The sequence below is a fragment of the Triticum aestivum genome, chromosome 4A (genome assembly GCF_018294505.1).
Source record: "Triticum aestivum cultivar Chinese Spring chromosome 4A, IWGSC CS RefSeq v2.1, whole genome shotgun sequence".
Classification (NCBI taxonomy): domain Eukaryota; kingdom Viridiplantae; phylum Streptophyta; class Magnoliopsida; order Poales; family Poaceae; genus Triticum; species Triticum aestivum.
The window spans coordinates 701649161-701671157 of record NC_057803.1 but is presented as its reverse complement, the minus strand read 5'-3'; the positions used below and the strand labels follow the sequence as shown (position 1 = coordinate 701671157).

General features: G+C 43.3%; 1 protein-coding gene across 1 annotated transcript; it reads left to right on the top strand.

Moving 5' to 3' along the window:
* Positions 1–19507: 19507 nt before the first annotated feature.
* On the top strand, positions 19508–21531 carry LOC123088230 (uncharacterized isomerase BH0283-like). The gene is made up of 5 exons (XM_044510424.1): positions 19508–19716; positions 19800–20304; positions 20654–20835; positions 21030–21113; positions 21206–21531. The coding sequence occupies exons 1-5, from the start codon at positions 19687–19689 to the stop codon at positions 21305–21307; spliced, it is 903 nt and encodes a 300-aa protein (XP_044366359.1). The 5' UTR covers positions 19508–19686; the 3' UTR covers positions 21308–21531.
* Positions 21532–21997: the final 466 nt, after the last annotated feature.

The window sequence follows — 21997 nt, the reverse complement described above, 5'->3', positions numbered from 1 at the left end:
ACCAAAAGCTCTGTGTGTTCTTGTGTGCTGTGTGTGTGCCTGCGTGAGTTCGTCTCCTACCCTGGGCAGAGATAACACCGACAACCGGTGGGAGGAATGTCTAGTAGGAGATGCAAGAAAGAAGATCTAGAGGATCACACTAAGACAGGAAGAAGATGAGCGAAAAACAGTAGCCACAAAGAAGTTGAGACGTGTATGCACTGTGCAACCCAAAATAAATGTTGGGTAACTGGGGTGACTGTTTGATGCACCCGGGAATAAAATAGTATCTACATGCGCGCGCAGTCCAGGTAAGTTTCAGAAAGCAGAACGGAAGCATGTTCCGATGGAAAAGATTGAATTGATGTTCTAGTTTCTTACAGAAGAACTTGACCAAACAAAAAGTAAAACCGTGGGAGTAAAAATGAAATCAAATGTTTCAAAATTCATTGCAGTTGGAAGAAAGGAATCTCTATAAGATTTTTCTTTAAGGAAGGCAAGAAATGCTTCCCAAAATTTTCAGATTTGATGATACAAGGATTGAATTGGCAGATCGAAAGATAGATATTTGACAGACACCATCATGTATCATAGGAAAATAAAAGAGTAGGAAAAAAGAGTTTAGATATTATTCATGGCAAAGAGGATGGGAAGAAGCTCTGAAAGGATAGAAAAACATGAACTGGTGAGTATAAATCGCATAACAGAAATAAATTGAATATAAGGAGAAGGAATAGAGAATGAGAAGGATTAAAGGATTGAAAGTAAGAACTCAAACGGCGCGAAAAAGAAGCATACGAAGACATTGGACTGGAAGAAGGCAGCAGGTTAACAGTGGAAAGGATTAGAACAGAAAAGGGAGATCGAGACTATGACAAATCAATGTTGAGGATATCGCTTATCGTTAGCGTCTCGGTCAGCTGGGGATTAGAGATTAATCAGAAATCAGACGAAATCAATTTTATCAATTGACTATTAATCGGCCATTATTTATACAAATCCCTGGTTTGCGGCTCTAAAATATGCTACATTCAATAAAAAATAATATTGGACATAAGTGTTTACTTGATTCCTTGCCTTTTAATCTTTGTATAGTGACAAACAAAACAGGACATCTATACATATTAGCTAACAAGGTTTGCAAAACACAAATAAACATAGTTCTTGCACACATAGTGCTATAAATAGGCCCGATTTATTGGTATATTCCCAATAAACCATATGTCAGAGTGATAAATCGGTCCTAAAGATAAATGGTGATGATATGATGTAATCTTATCGGTCACCCACCGATTAGCGATAAATCGGACGATAATTCGCTGAATCGGCCAATTTTTTGAACAATGCGACAAATACAGAAACGTAGAAGTACACCTAGAGGACATATGTGTACAAGACCGACATGTACAATTGGACATATTCGCATGCATTCATAGCCTACAAGCATTACCTATATTTAGCGAGTCAGCCTGTGATTAGATGGTTAGGAGCATAGTTGTATCGTCAGTCCATCAGAATTCAAGTCCTAGACTTGGCATTGATGCTCGCGTTATTCTTGGATTTATTTCAGGCTTCCGATGATGTTCGTTCAGCGCGAAAAGACGTTCCCGTTGATTGCGAGACGCGTGTGGTGACTTCATAAAATCGCAAGATGTTATGCCAGCTCAGTCTTTTAGAGGTGCTTATAGAAGTAGCGTGTGCGTGCGTGCGTTCATATGGATGAATGTATGCTCGTGTATATAAGCGACTTTAATTGTACTGTGTTAAAAAAACATTACCTATATTTATATACAATTTTCTAGTCCGCAACAATGCACAAATAATTTTCTAGTCAGCGAGCGAGCGAGTGAGGGTAAGTAATTTGATCGCACGTTAGTTATCTTAAGAGATGGAGGATTGTGCACCGTAGCATATGAATCACCGACAACCGAATCAAGGTTGACAGTTCATGCCCCATCTGATCTGATCCGATCCGATCCGATCGTAGAGAAAGGGTTGATTAATCACTAGCTACTTAGCTAGCCACTCCACGAAGTTTGAATTGCTAGCTTGGAGGAGTTTCTTGTTGAAATTGAAGGAGCAACGTAGCAGTTGCGTGCGCATGTAGAAGGCCTCGATCATGATGCAAGCTCCACAAGTAGAATACTAACCAATCTCTCCCTAATAATAAAGCACGGATTGGGTCTCCGGGTTCACCGTCGCGTCTTTTTTGTAAAAAGGTCCCTATAGTTTTGGAATCCAACCCGCATTACAGATCGAATCGAACTGTAACGAAGGGAAAAAAACGCAGCCAAGCTCTGCCTCGTGGCGCTCCGCTCCGAAATATGCTACAAGACCGACATGTACGGTTGAACGTATTAGCACGCATTCATAGCCTACAAGCATTACCTATATTTAGCGAATCAACCTGTGATTGGATGGTTAGGAGCATAGTTGTATCGCCAGTCCATCAGGATTCAAGTCCTAAACTTGACATTGATGCTCGTGTTATTCCTGGATTTCTTTCAGGCTTCCGACGATGTTCGTTCAGCACGAAGAGATGTTCCTGTTAACTGCGAGATGCGTGTGGTGACTTCATAAAATCTCAAGATGTTATGCCAGCCCAGTCTTTTAGAGGTGCTCATAGAGGTAGCGTGTGCGTGCGTGCGTTCATATGGGCGAATGTATGCTTGTGTATATAAGCGACTTCAATTGTACTGTGTTAAAAAAAGCATTACCTATATTTATATACAATTTTCTAGTCCGCAAAATTGCACGAATAACCATTGAGAAAGAACAATTAACGGTGCAAACGAGCGGTGATCCTGGGCCAAGCAGATGCATGGCTTGCACCAACGCGCCGCTGCGAATCTTTGTCTATTTATAGTAGCATATTTTGCAGGCAGCGTCAGCGAGCGAGGGTACATAATTTGATCGCACGTTAGTTATCTTTAGAGATGAAGGATTGTGCACCGTAGCGTATCAATCATCGACCACCGAATCAAGGTTGACAGTTGATGCCCATCTCATCTGATCCGATCCGATCCGATCGCACGGAAAGGATTAATTAATCACAAGCTAGCCACTCCACGAAGTTTGACTTGCTAGCTTGGAGAGGTCAAAGGGAGTTTCTTGTTGGAATTGAAGGAGCCACGTAGCAGTTGCGTGCGCATGTAGAGGGGCTCGATCATGATGCAAGCTCCACAAGTAGAATACTAACCAATAAATAATTATCGTACTATCTTAAGAGAACCAAATTAAAGAAGAGAAAACGAGAGGCTAGCACCCATGATGTACTGGCAAGTGTCCTTCCATAGGTGATTCTGATATGCACTTCTAAATCATAGACATCTACGTGTGTGCAAACAAATACATGCGTTTTTTTGTCTCTCTTTGCAAGGCTGGTTACGAACGTCTTGGTCTCCTGGATACACCGCCGTACTTTTAATATTTCAATAGGTTTTTTTTAGAAAAGGAGGATGACCCCCGGCCTCTGCATCTGGGCGATGCGTACATCCACTTTATTAATTATTCTCACAAGACATTACAAAATCAATACAACAGTAAGACTAAAGCCGTTGTCTAAGCAACAAACTGTCGCTACACCTATCCAGTTGATGAAGGGCGCAGATAGCCTGAGCCTAATACCAAACAGACATCGCAGCCAAGCATAACATCTAAGATCTGAGACCCCAACCTAGCCACTTGCCGGGTCTGGGGCACACACTGGTCCGGCATGCTCTCAGAGGCCGCCGCCGCCAACTGTCACCGCTCCATCTTCAGAACTGTACTGATGCATCAACCTTGCTCGGTCCAGCTATCGTCGACGCCACCACGGCGCCCAACGGCACCTCCTCCCTGCGCGCAAATAGCTGAACACGTCGCGGTCGCCACTGATACACCTCAGCGCCATGCTGCCAAGTATCACCAGCCGACACAGCTTGAAGTCCTTGGAGGATCTGTCGTGCGTAGCACCTGCCGACCAGGCATGACCAAGCGTAGCACCTGTCGGTCAGGCATGACTTGACATCTCCACCGAAGCTCCGTGCAAGACGAAGCCGCTCCACCTCCTGCCTCTTACTTCCAGCGCTGCTCCACAAACAATTCTCCCAAGAGAGAAACGACACCGCAGTGCCGCCATCGTCCGATCTGGAACACCAGATCCTAGGGTTTCCCTCATAGCAGCACGAGTGGGTCGACAGTAGTTACACGACGATGCCTTCATCAAAGTAACGGCGTAGAACGCCGCCATCGCCTGCCGTTGGCTCGGTTTTGACCGGCAACCATGTCTCCCCAACTCACAGCCGGGACTAGACGATGGATCTCGAGATCCGATCACCAAGCTTCTGGCCGGCCACCGCCCACGAAGAAGATGACCACCACCACTGGCAACACCGGCCAGAACAGATCTGCCATGGGTGCCGCCAAGCAGTCCACCAGGCCCTCTACGCCGCCGCCGATCTAAAGCGAGATGACATGCCGCCGAAACCGCATCGCGCCGCCGCCCGATCCAGGCCAGCCGCCGCAGCAGCCGCCTGTGGACCGAGGCAGGGCCGACCGCCGCCGCCGTCGAAGCCAACGCCGTTGCTTCTAGATCGGCCGCACCTCCACGCATGTTGGGGTCCCGTCACCCCTGAGACACGGGAGGGAGGAAGAGCCCCCGCCACCGCCTTCAGCCTCCGGGCGCAAGCCGGCGGCGGCGGGAGGAGGGGAGGAGGATGGGCTAGGCCCCCAGCGGCGGCTAGGGTTGGGGAGTCCGAGTCGCCCGAGCGGGGGGCGACCTGAGCGGTCTCATATTTCAATAGGTATATGGTATGGGAATTGGCTCATCGCTTTGCCTTTTCTCTTTTCTAGCTTTGTGTGGTACTCTCTCCGTAAAGAAATATAAAAGCATTTAGATCACTAAACTAAATGCTTTTGTATTTGTTTACAGAGGAAGTAGAAAGCAAACGTATGTGATATCGAGACCTGACTACGTGAATACTTCTTTCCGCAAATCACAATTGTTCTTTTGAGCTCTATTTCTAATGTTACATCTAAACCATTCGTTTTCTATCGTTTTAGTAGTATAGTAATATGCTAGAGTAATAGGTAGATAGATAAATAGATGTTGTTCTTGTTGAAATTGAAGGAGCCACGTAGCAGTTGCGTGCGCATGTTGAGGGCCTCGTTCATGACGCAAGCTCCACAAGTAGAATACTAATTATCGTGCTATCTTAAGAGAACCAAATTAAAGAAAAGAAAACGAGAGGCTAGCACCCATGATGTACTGGCACATGACGATCCGGTATTTTTTAGTTGTTTGCAGTGTCTTTGTACTTGGTGTTAGATGATATTGAGTCATCACCTCGTGTACGCCTTGGATAGAGTCCTGGTCCTATTGTTTCTATATGAAACGATTTTTTGTCTCATAGACAGCAAATGAGCATTTGAAACTTAAGTTCAGTATAAACACTTGCCAAATACCCAGCTCGAGAATTGGCATGATTTTTTACCAGTCTTTCAATAGTCATGCATTGTCCATTCACAGAAATAATTCAACTAGAGTTGATTTGTAGTTAATTTCTGATGTGCTCCCTAAATTGGTAACCCATGTACGTAAATTTTCTTGTGAACCCTCTCACCGCAGATCTTGTGCTCTCATGAATGAAAGGTGAGCATTCCTTAAAAGCATAAGTATCCGTTTCCCATCCATGAGCTGCGGGAGCCAACAACCATCAGCCATGTGCCATGAGCTGTCGTCGGTGGCAAGCAACTTAGGCTGGTCATAGTGGGGAGTAACTTAGAGGGAAAAGGATTTTTATTCCATATTGAGAGAGTTACAGTCGAGAGGTAAAAGATCCTCAATACATGGTGGTCCTACATGCATCCACAGCCGTGGTACACTCTATACGACTATAATTTACCGAACGATCCGCAACTCTATTTTGATCCCTATTCAACTTCTGAGGAATAAACTCCCTATGTCTCATCAACTCCTTAATTTCAGCCACAAGATGACCATAGGCAGAACGAAGAAGTTCGTTCCCTGATAGACATAACAACGCCTCACTTGAGTCAGATTGAACGATGACCGGAAGAGTGGAATGTTGTATAGCTAGCGCCATCCCTTGCATGATTGCATGAATCTCAGCTTCCAGAGAATCGTTACAATTGAAAATAAACCGATATGCTGCAAAAATAAGTGAACCGTCATGTCGTCTAAGAGTCATTCCTGCCGCTGCCGCGCCAGATTGTACTGAGAAAGAACCATCAACTGATAGAGCAACATACTCAGTAGACGGAGGAAGCCAAGGTTTAGGACCAGGGGCAGGTCTCACTTCAGGCAAAGCCCAATCAGCAACCGGCATTTACCTTTAATTATTTGCTCTGTACTGAACCTTTTAGCATCTTGAATAGACTTCACATAACTTTCCAAAAAATCAACCGTAGTTGTCACCGGGGAAACCTCTTTATCATGAGTAAGATCATTACGTAATTGCCAAATACACCAAATAAGCATAATCATACAGTCAGGCTCTGCATTGGTACAGTTAATCAACACGTTCAGTAACCATTCTTTGCCACTATTAATAAGTAGCTGGTCCTGGGGGAGCAACCAGACCTTCCTCATGGCCTCCCAGATTGCATGTGCATGGTTGCATGCAATCAAAGCATGGTAGCTATCCTCATCAACAATACCACAAATTGGGCACGTACTGCGCGTCGCTAGGTGCCTATATTGCATGCACTTAGCAGTAGCAAGTGCTCCTGAAGCCGCTCGCCACGCCGTATGCTTCATCCGCAGTGGCACCGAAGATTGCCATATCAGGTTCTAGATGGGTCGGTTCCCGTCAGGGTTAGCGCTGGACGCCCCTCCGGCGAACTGGTCATCATGCACTGTTGTCGCCAAGTGGTACGAACTTCTAACTGAGAACATGCCATTCTTCTCCGGATGCCAGGCAAGGAAATCTTGACGTTGTCTCGGCGAGGTACGGATTTTGAGGATTTCACATACATCCATCGGCCAGAAGTGGTCGTTCAAACGTTGCACCATCCATGCACCATTCTTATCAACAAAATTGGAGACCCGATTGAATCGACAATTCCTTTTAGCTGTAACAGGTCGGAAATTATGGCCACGGGGAATCCAAGGGTCCCTCCATGTCCGTATCAAAGAACCATCTCCAACCCGCCAAATGATACCTTTTTTAACCAGCTCTAGACCATGTTCAATACCCTTCCATACAGTTAAAGGATTTCCAGTAAAAACTGTATCCAACAGGTTCCCATTGGGGTAGTACTTCGCACGTAATAAGCGAGCACACAAACTGTCTGGAACATCAAGTAGTCGCCAGGCCTACTTTGCAAGCAATGCCTGATTAAATGCACGCATGTCACGGAAACCCATACCACCTTTGGACTTTGGGAGTCTCATTTTATCCCAACTCAACCAAGCCATCTTTCTTTTACCTTTCTCCACTCCCCACCAATATTGCCGCATTAACCGAGTGAGATCATCCAGAACAGACACCGGTAATCGGAACACACTCATAACATAGGTGGGTATGGCTTGTGCAACCGACTTAATTAACAATTCCTTACTCGAAGTGGCCATAAACTGTTCACTCCAGTCAACAAGTCTCTTCCGTAATCGGTCCTGCAATGTTTCAAAATTCCCCTTATGCATTCTTCCTTCAGGAACCGGCAAACCAAGGTACTTAGGATCAAAAACCTCTTGCGACACCTCCAATATAGACTTAATACTCGTGGCATCCGGTAACAAACAATTATTGGAGAAGAGGATGGAACATTTTGCAGGTTTAATAAGTTGCCCTGTTGCCGAAGCATAAGTGTTCAACAAACCTCTCACCAATGTTGCTTGCTCCACGGAGGCACGAAAAAATAGCAGTGAATCATCCGCAAAGAGGAGACGTGAAATAACTGGGGCTCTCCGACAAATCTTAATCCCTTCTAATCCTTCAACAGCCATAGACTTACTGAACAAAGCAGATAATGCGTCAGCAACAAAAAGGAATAGGAAGGGAGACAATGGATCACCTTGTCGCAACCCTCTTGATGGAGTGAAGGACTCCAATAATTTACCATTGAATTTGACACAATATTTCACCAAAGTAACACATGCCATAATACGATTAATCCACCCCTGATCAAAGCCCCATTTAATAAGGGCTTTCTCCAAAAAGACCCAGTCCACACGATCATACGCCTTTGACAAGTCTAACTTGTATGCACACAAAGCAGGGGAGCCCTGTTTCAAGGACTGAATATGGTGAATGCACTCGAAGGCGATTATGGAATTGTCCGTTATAAGTCGTCCCGGAACAAAAGCGCTCTGATTATCTGAAATAAGATCCGTGAACAAAGGACGTAATCTATTCACCATGCACTTCGAAACTATTTTGTATAACACATTACACAAACTAATCGGTCTAAAATCCTTTAGTTCTTTAGGATGTTGAACTTTAGGAATTAAGACGATCGCCCTGTTGTTGACACCTTCTGGCATGACTCCTGTTTCAAAAAAATCAAGCACAGCAGCGACTATTTCAACCTTAAGCACTGCCCAATTGCGTTGAAAAAAATGTGCCGGGAACCCATCAGTACCTGGCGCCTTTAGTGGTCCTATTTGAAATAAGGCGTTAGATATTTCTTTCTCTGTATATGGTTCACACAAAGAAGCATTCATTTCAGGTGTCACCTTAGGCAGAATACAATCCAACACCGACTCAGGGGAGAGGGTGGGATCTTTAGAAAAAACCTCTTTGAAATACGAGGTTGCCATACACTCCATATCCGTTGGAACATTACACCAAGTAACATCCGTCCGACGAAGCCGTTGAATGTAATTACGACGTGACCGCCAAACAGCTCGGCGAAAAAAGTATTTAGTATTACGATCGCCTTCTTTCAGCCATGTAATACGGGAGCGCTGTAGCCAGAGCATCTCCTCCCGATACAATAACTCATCCATCTCATTCATTTTGGCACGGATTAGGTCACGATCAGCTGACTGCAATTTCAGCTCCTCCAGATCAGCTCTAAGTTCCTCAATCATTTTAGTGACGTGACCAAAGTTCTCAGCACTCCACTTGTGCAATCTTGCCATGACTGATTTAAGGGAGTTTGTGACCTCCCCCAAGTGACTAGCAGGCCTTGATTTTGCCCAGGCATCAGCTACAACTTCTGGTAGTGCTGAATGTCGTTCCCACATGATTTCATAACGTAGTGGAGGGCGCTGTCTTGGAAGGTCGGCGACGACCTCAAGCTGCACAAGTACCGGACAGTGGTCGGAGCACGGCGAGGCTAGGTGCAGCACCCTTGCCAAAGGAAATAAGTCCCGCCATGCGTCGTCGGCAACTGCCCGGTCAAGCCTTACCTGGACGTTATGATCTCTAGACTGTCCATTGTCATATGTATAGGGGAAACCAGAGAACCCTAGATCCTCCAACTCACACACCTCCAAGCATTGCCTAAACGCCAACATTTGATTTTCAGATCTCGTACAGCGGGATAGGTGTTCATGTTGCCACATAGCCTCATTAAAATCTCCGCAAACAAACCACGGGTCTTGTGAAACAGCACGTAATCTAGCTAGATGATCCCACATCAAATGACCATCTTCCACCCGAGGTTCACCATAAATAAAGGTACCCCGCCAACTGACATTAGTACCATTGTCTATGACGTGCACGTCAATGTAACGTGCACAACTATCCATAACAGTCACCGTTAAAGCTTCGTCCCAAAATAAGGCCAAACCTCCACATCTACCATTACTACTAACACCACTGAAACTCTTTAGTCCTAGTCTCCATTTAAGCTTCTCCATCTTTTCTTTAGTTTCCCTCGTCTCTGAAAGAAAGACAAACTTGGGGAAGTTGGCTTTTGCAAGGGCCAACACCTCACGAACTGTCCGGCGATTCCCCGCCCCCCGGCAGTTCCAACTTAAGCAATTCATTGCTCCTGACGGGGCACCACCTTTGGCCCCGTCAGTTTGCCAGCGGCCCCATGGCTGGTCGCCTCCGTGTCCACCTTTCCTCCCATGTCCATATCCCCATGAACTGTTTGTACCTCACCACTTGAGCTCTTGACTCTGCCTTTCTTTTGCTTTCCACCACCTGCCGAGTTGACCTTAACACCTGCACCTTATCTACCTATGTTACTATAATCATCTCTCTCTTCTTTAATTGCCTGCCACATAAGCATGTTTGCGAGTCCCAAGTGCATTATACTACTTATGTTACCCCCACTATGGCCAGCCTTAGGGCCTATTTGGTTCCAAATAAGTCACCAACTTATAAGTCGAAAAGTGAAAAAAATGACTTATTTTGCCAAACAAACCCAACTTATAAGTCACCCCAACTTATAAGTCATAAGTTGCTCCACCCCAACTTAAAACTTATAAGTCACCCCCTTTTGCATGGGTCCCACCACCTGCATGATGTGAATTGGTGTGTGAAGGTGTGACCGGGTGACTTATAAATTAGGTGACAACCAAACAGGCGTGACTTATAAGTCACTGGTTTTAAGTCACCTGACTTATAATTCAGGTGACTTATTGGAACCAAACAGGCCCTTATGCTGGAAACGCTCGTGGTCCACAAGGCGGTATAAATTATTTAGAGTTGTACTTTTATTTAGAACACAGTACAGACGCAGATGCTCATATATATACATTCATACACTCATCTCTATGAACACACGCGCAAACCCTACCCATATAAGCACATTCGAGAGACTGAGCCGGCATATCATCTTGAGATTGACGAACTCACCACAGGCGCCTCGTAATCAATGAGATTGACGAACTCATCACGGACGCCTTGCAGATGCTCATCTTGAGATTGCAGGCAGCGTCAGCGAGCGAGCGAGTGAGGGTATGTAATTTGCTCGCACGTTAGTTATCTTTAGAGATGGAGGATTGTGCACCGTAGTGTATCAATCATCGACCACCGAATCAAGGTTGACAGTTCATGCCCATCTCATCTGATCCGATCCGATCCGATCGCACGGAAAGGGTTAATTAATCACAAGCTAGCCACTCCACGAATTTTGACTTGCTAGCTTGGAGAGGTCCCAGGGAGTTTCTTGTTGGAATTGAAGGAGCCACGTAGCGCAGTTGCATGCGCATGTAAAGGGCCTCGATCATGATGCAAGCTCCACAAGTACAATTATTTATTGGTTAGTACTCCTTTCTTTCCCGTTTATATCCACTAGTAGAAAAACACCTAATAGTCCCGGTTCATGAACCGGGACTAATGGGTCGTTACTAATACCTCCACCCATTAGTCCCGGTTCAAACACGAACCGGGACCAATGTGCCTCCACGTGGCACTGTGCGCCGAGCCCAGTCAGGGGGGCCTTTGGTCCCGGTTGATGGCTCCAACCGGGACCAAAAGTCCATGTTTTTTTTAACAAAAGTGGCTGCTTTAGGGGTTTGGGGGTTATTTTTAGGTTGTTATTAGCTAGCTAATAGAGAGAAGTGTCCTCTCTCATATCTTCGTCCTTGGTTTATCAACGCTGCTGCTATGTTCATTTCACCCGCTGATATAACATGCTCATGCATGTTCGCATCATACATCATCATATATAATAACAAGTCCTACTAATCATACATCATCATACAACTTCTACTCGTTATTAATAATAAGTCATATGATCATCATCCTCATAGTCATCGAACCCAACCCTACATAATTGTTCTTAGCACATGATCATCAGTATCAGGTAGGACCTAAACACCCTTAAGGTAAAATAGCATAAAACAATATAGACCCTGACTCTCCATTATGAAGAATTGCGATCATCCTGTCTCCAATTCTTGCCCTTCGCTGCTTATTGCTTCCAAGAAGCTCCTTACGACTGTCCATATATTTTTTCCATTTTTTGATTGTTATGTCTCCACTTCTTTTAGAAACCCGGTATGGACAGTTGAGATTCGTAGGACGACCTGGTTGTATGTTCAAAACATGAAGGCTACCATGCGTATACATCAGATGAGGCACACAATCATTCGGGATTATCTGTTGAAAAACATAATAATAACTTCGTCGTTAGCAATGATGTACTAGTTTTAGAAGTGTGCAAAAAGATGCACGGATGTTGTAATAGTAAAAAATAATCTTACCAGGGTATCTCCATGGTAGTTACCGTAGTTCAACGCGTGCATTAGTGGCACGTATTGACCATAATGTTGAGGAGTTTGATTGTAAATATTGTAATTCTCAAGATCAGTACAAAATGCGACCAGATGATTTTTCTCCTGATAAGTTAATTCGGAGCCTTCGGTGTAGTAGGTTCTGTCTACCATCTTTCGCACATTCTTTGAAGAATGAAAATAAGCTGTCAATGAAGATGAGTTGTCAACTATATATTTTGAAATAAACAATATAAATTACTTAATAACTATGTTAAGCTCACATGGGGGAAGAATTGGAGGTGTATCCACAAGGACCCAAATCGAAGGTCTCTCTTGCTCGATTGTAGGATCACCAAGATCCATGGTGACAAGCATACCCTCATCAAGACCATACATCTTGCAAAGTGCTTCCCAATTTTTGCAACCAAAATGGGTTACATTCTGAGCATTGTACAGCTTTACTTGAAAATCCACACCATGATGGGTACTTAGGATAATTTTTTTGGTTTCGAAACTTTCATGGTCTTCAAAACCCATCCTCTCCAAGACATAGCGTCTTGCAAAGCATGGGATAAGCTAGTCGAATTGGAAAAGATGAAAAATACACGTTAAAATAGTTGAAGTCGTGCTTAATTACGAAAAAAAACTATTGTCGTCGTTGCGTACCGTATGAACATCGGAGGTCTCCTCGAGCTTAATGCTGAAGCGCCGATCTTCGTCCAGCTCAATGAACCTATCACGGATACCTCGGTCGTCGTGGCACCAGTCGCACTCCCCCGGGCGGTTTTCGTCGTCCGATGAGTACGACATTTCCGGCCTATGTTCATAATTGAAATATTAAACTAGATCATTATTATTAATCACGGGTTGACTATCGATGATCGATTTACGTAGCACACGTGAATGAAGGAGAACTTATCCAATATGAGCATTCAATAAGCAAAACCAAATCATAAAATAAGCAAAACCAAATCATAAAATAAAGTATAGTATTCAAATTAGCATGCATTCAATAATTATAAGCAAAAGTACATCATCTCTTGGTGTCCGTACATCGTCGAATATTATCAGTAATACAACTAGAACCGTAGCGCCCGACGGGTATCGACGCCGGCGGTGGACACCCAAAGATAAGGAACCATCACAGGATCATAGCTCTAGTGAGAACCCTGAAGAACCTGCCAGGTATTGTCGAACCTTCCCTCCAATGCAACCATGTAGCGACGGACATGCTCGTCCTCCTCGCTGACACAGTGACGTACCACCTCCGCGGTGTCCGGATACCTCACCACCGTTACTGGCCCACGCGACAGCCACCAAACAAGGATCGGGTCAACAACGGGCTGCCTCTTCACCAACCTACGTCCCCCGGAAGGTAGCACCTCCCAATACCAGCCCGGCGGAGCCCAGTCCCGAACATGGCCCTGATCAAGCAGGCCTCCACCGCCGAGTCGACGACGAGGAGGATGCGGGATAGGCATCGCCGACGTCGATGCGGGAACTACTTCTATATATAGTTAAATAAAGTAGTTTTATTAATTAAATCAACTATCTAGTTCAACTACTAAGCACTTACTATAAATAAATAAGTAGTACTTACTAAAAACAAACTACTTCTATATATATTAAAATAAATTAGTTTATTAAATCAACTAGCTAGTTCAACTATATATAAACCACTTCTTATTTATTTTCCTTTTTCTAAATACTATGAACAAAAAAATCATTAAAATTCTATGTACAAAATTAATTATACAATCTAGATATCACCAAAAAATCTATTAACAATAATATCACCAAACATGCATATTCAATAATAATATCACCAAAAAAATCTATTAACAGAAAAAAATCTAACATAATATGAACAAATTAATTACTACACATCTAATCTAAAAAAATCTAATCTAACAAAAAACTCTAACATAATATGAACAAATTAATTACTACACATCTAATCTAACAAAAAAATCTAATCTAACAAAAAAATCTATGAACTACATATCAAAATTACTACACATCTAACCTAACAAAAAAAATCTATGAACTACAAAAAAATCTAAAAAAAATCTAACAAAAATAAAAAAAATGCTCACGACTGGCGACTGCGACGGCGAAGACGACGGCGAGGTGCGGAGCGGGGCGGCGACGGCGTCGAGGCGGCGCGGGCCGGGGCGGCGACGTCGATCGGGGCGGCGGGGCGGGGCTGGGCGGACCGGGGCGCGCGCGGCGACGGCGCGCGGGGCGGGGCTGGGCGGGGCGGCGCGGGGCGGCGACGGAGTCGGGGCGTGGCGGGGCGGGGCGGCGACGGCGAGGTGGCGGCAGGGAGACGCGCGCGGCGACGGGAGTGGAGGAGAGATCGAAGTCGCGCTAAGTGCTGTATATATAGCGAAGGCTTTGGTCCCGGTTCGTGATACCAACCGGGACTAATGTCCCCTTTAGACCCGGTTGGAGCCACCAAACGGGACCAATGGCCTCTTTTTAGCAGCCCAAAGGGCGGGAAACGAAGACCTTTGGTCCCGGTTGGTGGCTCCAACCGGGACTAAAGAGCGGCATTGGTCCCGATTGGTTCCACTAACCGGGACCAAAGAGTGGCATTGGTACCGGTTGGTGCCACCAACCGGTACCAATGGACCTGTCTAACTATTTTTTTTATTTTCTGCAGCTGTTTTTTTGTTGATTCTTCCTGCGGCTGTTTTTTTAGTCCCACCTCGCCAAGCGAGAGGCACTCGCAGCTGTTTATAAGCCCTGAGTGCAGAGACGATGACGAAGAGGCTCAATGCTCCTGCACGTTGGTTAGCTTCAGGCCTTGAGGAATACGGTAGATTGCACAGAGCTATGTCCAGTGCAGTTGACACTATTCTGAAAGGCTTGAAGCAAATTAACAAGCATTACGGCTCTTTTTTATTTTTAATGACTTATTACAACTCAGAAATAAAAAGAAAAAATAAATGTAGCAGTAAAGAAAAAAATATACAAAAAACCACTCAGAAATAAATACAAGAAAAAATAATTTTAATTAACTTTACTAAAAAAAATGAGCATAGATGCTTATTTTTTTAATGACTTATTACAACTCAGAAATAAAAATAAAAAAAATAAATGTAGCAGAAAAGAAAAAAACTATATAAAAAACCACTTAGAAATAAATAGAAGAAAAAATAATTTTGATTAACTTTACTAAAAAAATGAGCATAGATGCTTATTTGTAATGACTTATTACAACTCAGAAATAAAAAGAAAAGAATAAATGTAGCAGAAAAGAAAAAAAATATAAAAACCACTCAGAAATAAATATAAGAAAAAATAATTTTGATTAACTTTACTAAAAAAATTAGCATAGATGCTTATTTTTTAATGACTTATTACAACTCAGAAATAAAAAGAAAAAAATAAATGTAGCAGAAAAGAAAAAAACTATATAAAAAACCACTGAGAAATAAATAGAAGAAAAAATAATTTTGATTAACTTTACTAAAGAAATGAGCATAGATGCTTATTTTTTAATGACTTATTACAACTCAGAAATAAAAAGAAAAAATAAATAGAAGAAAAAATATTTGTGATTAACTTTACTAAAAAGTGAGCATAGATGCTTATTTTTAATGACTTATTACAATTCAGAAATAAAAAGAAAAAATAAATATAGCAGAAAAGAAAAAACTATATAAAAAACTACTCAGAAATAAATAGAAGAAAAAATAGTTGTGATTAACTTTAGTAAAAAGAAAAAAACTATATAAAAAACTACTCAGAAATGAGCATAGATGCGCTTATAGAGAAAATTCAACCTAAATTCATAATAAATTTCTACTAATTTCAGAGAAATTCAGTATCAATTTAGGTTAAATTTCCTGTATAAGGGCATCTATTTTCATTTTGAGAGGAGCTCAATAAGGCAGAGAGGGAGGGGCTTATAAACTGGTCTAATCCCCCTTCAGTTGGCGAGGTGGGACAAAACTCTGGCCGCAACGAGGACCAGCCCTTTAGTCCCGGTTGGTGGCACAAACCGGGACTAAAGGTCACCCTTTGGTCCCGGTTCAGGCCACCAACCAGGACCAATGGTGTTGGGCCAGGAGCGAGGCCCATTGGTCCCGGTTCGTCCCACCAACCGGGACCAATAGGTCCAGACGAACCGGGACCAATGGCCCATGTGGCCCTGCCGGCCCTCGGGGCTCACGAACCAGGTCCGATGCCCCCATTGGTCCCGGTTCTGGATTGAACCGGGACTAATGGGCTGGGCTGGCCTGGACCATTGGCCCGTTTTCTACTAGTGAGCACGCATCTCAAAATTTTCGTTTTTTCCATTTTATAAGTCTCAACTCTACTTATTTCTTCAGTCTCGGTGCATTAGGCATATTAGAAGGTGCGCCGCAACCTAGGCGTGAAGAGATTGAGCTAGGAGAAAAATAGAATAGCTGAGGAAGCCAAGAGGGCCGTTTTGGCTCTTGGGAGCATATGCTCCCTAATGAACAGTAAATTCAAAATAAATAGTAAATAGAATGTAAAAGTTCTGAATTTTTTCGTAGATGCTCTTGTTGGTGTAACAAGAGTGCTTGCCAATTTTCATTCGAAACGGGATGACAGTGATTCGCCGGTAAAAGAACAAAAATAAGTGTAACACTTAGAATTAACATTTGCCATTCGGCTTTTTTTTCATAGATCAAAATACTTAAGCTTTCCTCCTAAAATTTGGCAGGTAGAGTTTTGGTGGCAATGATCACATCAATTTTTTCCTTTTTTTTACATTTGAAAGAAAACATTTTTCATCGGCAGGGGCATATGCTTCCAAGAGCCGAATTGGATTTCCGAGGAAGCCAATCACATCATTCTTTTCTCAACTAAAAATGTGCTATTAATTAGGAGACTCCTTCAAATCTCAATAGCATGCCTTAGAAATTGCATGCATTGGTCCTCCAATTAATAGATGGCGTCTCATTAATATGCATGCAACTAGTACTAGTACTGTTTCATGCCTTAGTGTTTTGGGACTGTTTGATTTTCGTTAGATGTCTAATGCACCGAGTACCATCACATGTTCAGATTTCAAGGTGCATTAAATCATTACATACAAGGATTAAGAGAAAATTCATCAACGCATGTAGAAGTTCTTGGCCGTTTAGTTGTCATGCACTCATGTATTGTAAAGAATGCATAGGTAAACACAACTTTTTGAGAAAACAATATTACTACTCCCTCCGTCTAGGTGTGTAAGTCATCTTACGAAAACCAAATAATCCCAAAACACTTAGGCGCGGTGCATTAAATTCTACCTCGTTTTTTGTTTCTTGACATATCAACCAATAAGAGATGTGGGGTGTGGATGCTTTTAATGACTTGACACTATCAAACACGACATGCATTGGTTGGTTCATTCCATGCAATGCTATTAATTAGCAGATGAACATTAAGTTCTCTCGTTTTTCCTTCCTCCTTGGTCATGGTGCACAACCTAAGATGACTTACTCACCTAGATGGAGGGAGTAGCTAATTAGGTACTTTTGCAAACTACGAAATGTATTCCACCACTCACCATCTACCTTGGTTCAAGAAATTTTCAAGTTGAGCCCTATAAACCGGAAAGGAGGGAGTACTAATCAATAAATAGTTATTGTACTGTCTTAAGAGAACCAAAAGAAAAGAAGAAGAAACGAAGAGGCTAGCACCCCATGATGTACTGGCACATGACGATCCGGTATTTTTCTGTTGTTTTCCGTGTCTTTGTACCCGGTGTTGGATGATATTGAGCCATGTCCTTGTGTACGCCTTGGATAGAGTCCTGGTCCTATTGTTTCTCATGATATGATTTTTTGTCTCATAGACAGCAAATGAGCATTTGAAACTTAAGTTCAGTATAAACATTTGCCAAATGCCCAGCTCGAGAATTGGCATGTTTTTTTACCAGTCTTTCCATATCATGTACTCCATTCATAGATACAATTTAACTAGAATTGATTTGTAGTTTATTTCTGATGTGCTCCCTAAATTGGTAACCCTTGTACGTAAATTTTCTTGTGAACCCTTGGCAGATGTTGTGCTCTCATGAATCAAGGGTGAGCTTTCCTTAAAAGGATAAGTATCCGTTTCCGATCCATGAGCTGTGGGAGTCAACAACCAGCCATGTGGCATGAGCTGTCATCGGTGGCAAGCAACTTATGCTGGAATCGCCCGTGGTCCACAAGGCAGTATAAATTATTTAGAGTTGTACTTTCATTTAGAACACAGTACAGCACGCGCAAACCCTATCCATATAAGCATCTTCGAGAGACTGAGCCGGCATATCATCTTGAGATTGACGAACTTACCACAGGCGCCTCGTAGTCGATGATAACGTCTTTTTCCACTGAACGCTCACCGCCGGAAATTCTGAAATAAATTCAGAAATAATGCAAGCACCAAAATTGAATCCTGATGGACTGGGGATACCACTATCGTCCTAACCGTCCAACCACAGGTTGGTTCGCATTTAGAGTTGTACTAGTACACAAGAATAGACGAGAATATGTGCATATATATAACGATCTACTTGATCGATTCTCTCCAAGCACGAAATCCTTTTTTACCTTTTTGTCAAAGTTTAGCATGATTTGACCTCCTTTTAAAGGAAATTCCTCATCTAACCTTTTTTGGTGACGCCAACACCCATGGCGTTTTTGTTGCATGGATGGCGTCTTCTCCTTGGCATTTTTTCATGGGACATGCCATTGTTGACAGATGGTGAAACGCCACAAACCCTGGCATTTGGCAGGGTGGTAAACGTCATGGATCATGGTGTTTCCCATACAACCAAAATGACATGGATGTTGGCGTCAACAAAAAAGGCAGATAAGGAGAAAAATAAAAATAGGGTGAAATCGAGTGCAGTGTTTCGATGCCCAAGCTCATCTGCATCCAGTGAGACAAAATCGCAAAAAATTTCAAACTTTTTCTGCATGGTAGGAAGTATATTGCGTGAGGTCCGCTCCAATTTTCAGGTCATTTGGACATCTGAGTAGCTCTCAGCAAAAAAGATAAATTGGGTCAGAACAACGAATGAACAGTAAACTTTTTTACAGACCCCGAATTTATTTTGTTTTCTCGAGAGCTGCTCAGATATCAAAATGATTTAAAAATTGGAGCGGACCTCATGCATCAAATTATCTACCATGCCAAAAACAATTGGAATTTTTTTTACTTTTCTAGTATTTTTTTGATATTTTTTTCTTCGGCGGGGGTGCAGATGAGCCTTGGCTCAGAAGTGGATTATCGGGTAACATCTTGCTAAACTTTACCAAAAAGGTGTGAATGTGAATCTACCCCTCTGCCAACGCTATAGCGGGGTACTTAAAACTATGAGCACCATGCACGCCGACCACGCAGCATGACAAACAGGCATGGCAGCCAGAAGTAGTAAATCAACATCGAATCGTATTATTTGGCAGTAGCACCATTATGATAGACAATATGAGATCCCCAGCTGCCGGTAGCTACTGGCTAGTAGCTATATATTTGAAGAACGTGGTGGGTGGATCGATCGGCTAACATCACACAGTGCATCCGGAATTGAGCTAGCTAACATCACATAGGCGGCTCGCCGCTTCTTGGAAATGGTCAAGCGAGCGGTCCAGTACGCCATGGTCAGTGCTCCTGGATTTTTCTCTTCTCGGACAAGTAATTTTCTCAATCACGCGCGCGTTTCGACGTACGTGCATACACGCAGGTGGATGCCTTCACCGGCGAGCCGTTCAAGGGCAACCCGGCGGCGGTGTGCCTCCTGGAGGATGACGACGCCGTCGACGACCGGTGGCTGCAGTCCATTGCCACGGAGTTCAACGTATCCCAGACGGCCTTCCTCTCTCGCAGCAACGCCGGCTCCAACTCGTCCACCCCGCGGTTCCGCCTCCGCTGGTTCAGCCCCGCCGTCGAGGTCGCGCTGTGCGGCCATGGGACACTTGCGTCCGCCCACTTCCTCTTCACCGCCGTCCTCGCCGAGCAGAACGACGTGGTCGAGTTCGTCACCCAGTCCGGGATCCTGACCGCCCGGAAGGTTCCCGCTGCTAGCTCGCTGCCACGGGTGACGGAGGCGGAGGAGGGGAAGCCGTTCATCGAGCTGGATTTCCCCACGGGTGATGTTTTCGTGGACTGCAGCTCCACCCATGAACACGACCTGCCGTCTATATTCCAGAAGGCCGCGCCCGTCGTCAGCGTTCACCGACGACTTCATTGTAAGTACTTATTATATATGCCTCGCGCTTGCTCTGAGCGTAAGTACAAACGAAAAATATAGCACACTATCAAATTTAGGGCTACCCTTCCCAAGATGCTATGCACACTATTAGGCTTGCCATAGTGGGGGTAACATAAGTATAGTATCATGCACTTGAGACTCGCAAACATGCTTATGTGTCAGGTAATTAAAGAAGAAAGAGATGGTTATAGTAACATAGGTAGATACCGTAACATAATAAATGTGATGCTACTATGTGTCATGCATGGCAATAAATGAGACCACCTATGATACTAATCTATGATACTACAAATAGCTGGTTTGCGAATTCGAGTTGTTTGAGGTAGCAGATCGTGGCTTTTTTCAGGTGGAACTTTCATCAGGAGAAGAGGTCGTTGATGTTGTCCCTAACATGGAACAACTTAAGAAGTGTGCTGGCAGAGGTGTTATTGTCACAGGACAGGCGCCACCTAGATCGGGTTATGACTTCTTCTCACGTTTCTTCTCCCCAAAATGGGGGATAGATGAGGTGATCCTGTAAACATTCTCTAAGCTGAACATACATAATATAATATGCAAAGCTTGTTTAACTTACAATTTTCTTCTGAGTAAGAAATACCAACAGACCAAGTACATTTTTTGAAAGAAAAATGTGGCCTTAATTTTCTATGGTGAATCGAGCATATATTGATCATAACCCCTTGTCATTGTGGTATACAACAGGACCCGGTTTGTGGCAGTGCACATTGTGCTGTAGCACCATATTGGGCTCGAAAGCTGGGGAAACAGAAACTTACAGCTTTTCAAGTATGTATCACTTGTTTGAAAAAAATGAGAACATATGCACTTGGTAAACTAAATTATAATGGAGTATTTATTCATTTATTGTGTATCATCAGGTATCTAAAAGGACTGGAACGCTATATCTAGAGTTTAACGCTGCAAATCAGAGGATGAAAATTCAAGGCCAGGCTGTTACTGTGATGGTTGGGACACTATAGCATAGCTAGCATATATTTCCATCTACTGGTTAAATGCTAGTACGCCACTATGGGCCACCAAAAAATATTTAACTTTGTGTGTTCGAATGAAAGTTGTGAAGCTTCTGAAGACTCCAGGAAAATGCAACTTATAACTTCTGGACTGAAAAACTTGACAATTATTTGTACCTCCCTCGCAATATGCAACCTTCAATAAAATAACATGCCCCAAATTTTTATTGTTCGGTTTTGTAGTCTTGTGCACATGATCATTTTGGTTCCTTCTAAAAGATATACCTTTACTTGATTGCTTTCATGGCTTTTGAAATTAAGTGACTGCTTCCCAATTTTTTGCTTGAGCTGATTGTAATAATGGAATAGTGCATGGTTTGCATTTTAGTTACTAGTATGTAGCCAAAGTACCATTCAATAAAAATCCTCTAGTTTTGTTTTGCAATTTGTGGTACAATAAAGTACTACATTAACAGCAGTTTTGTCACAAAGGAAAGCATGAAAACAGTTAACGTGAAATAAAAACAAAACTACGGAGCAGGCTGTCCCCTACTTTCACAACCAAAGGAGACCGACAATAATTCTATAATCACAAATACCATATCATGCAGGAATTACATTACCACAATCAGTCGCCAGATGGTAGCTAGTATGACGCACATAACTCAACATCGATCTCCTTCGGATAAGTGTCCTAGA

Bases quoted from the DNA above. Each gene is read 5' to 3' on its own strand.
- LOC123088230 (XM_044510424.1), top strand. From the start codon at position 19,687: ATGGTCAAGCGAGCGGTCCAGTACGCCATG. The intron at 19,717-19,799 runs GTCAGTGCTCCT...GCATACACGCAG, and splicing joins GAGCGGTCCAGTACGCCATG to GTGGATGCCTTCACCGGCGA. The intron at 20,836-21,029 runs GTGATCCTGTAA...GGTATACAACAG, and splicing joins CAAAATGGGGGATAGATGAG to GACCCGGTTTGTGGCAGTGC.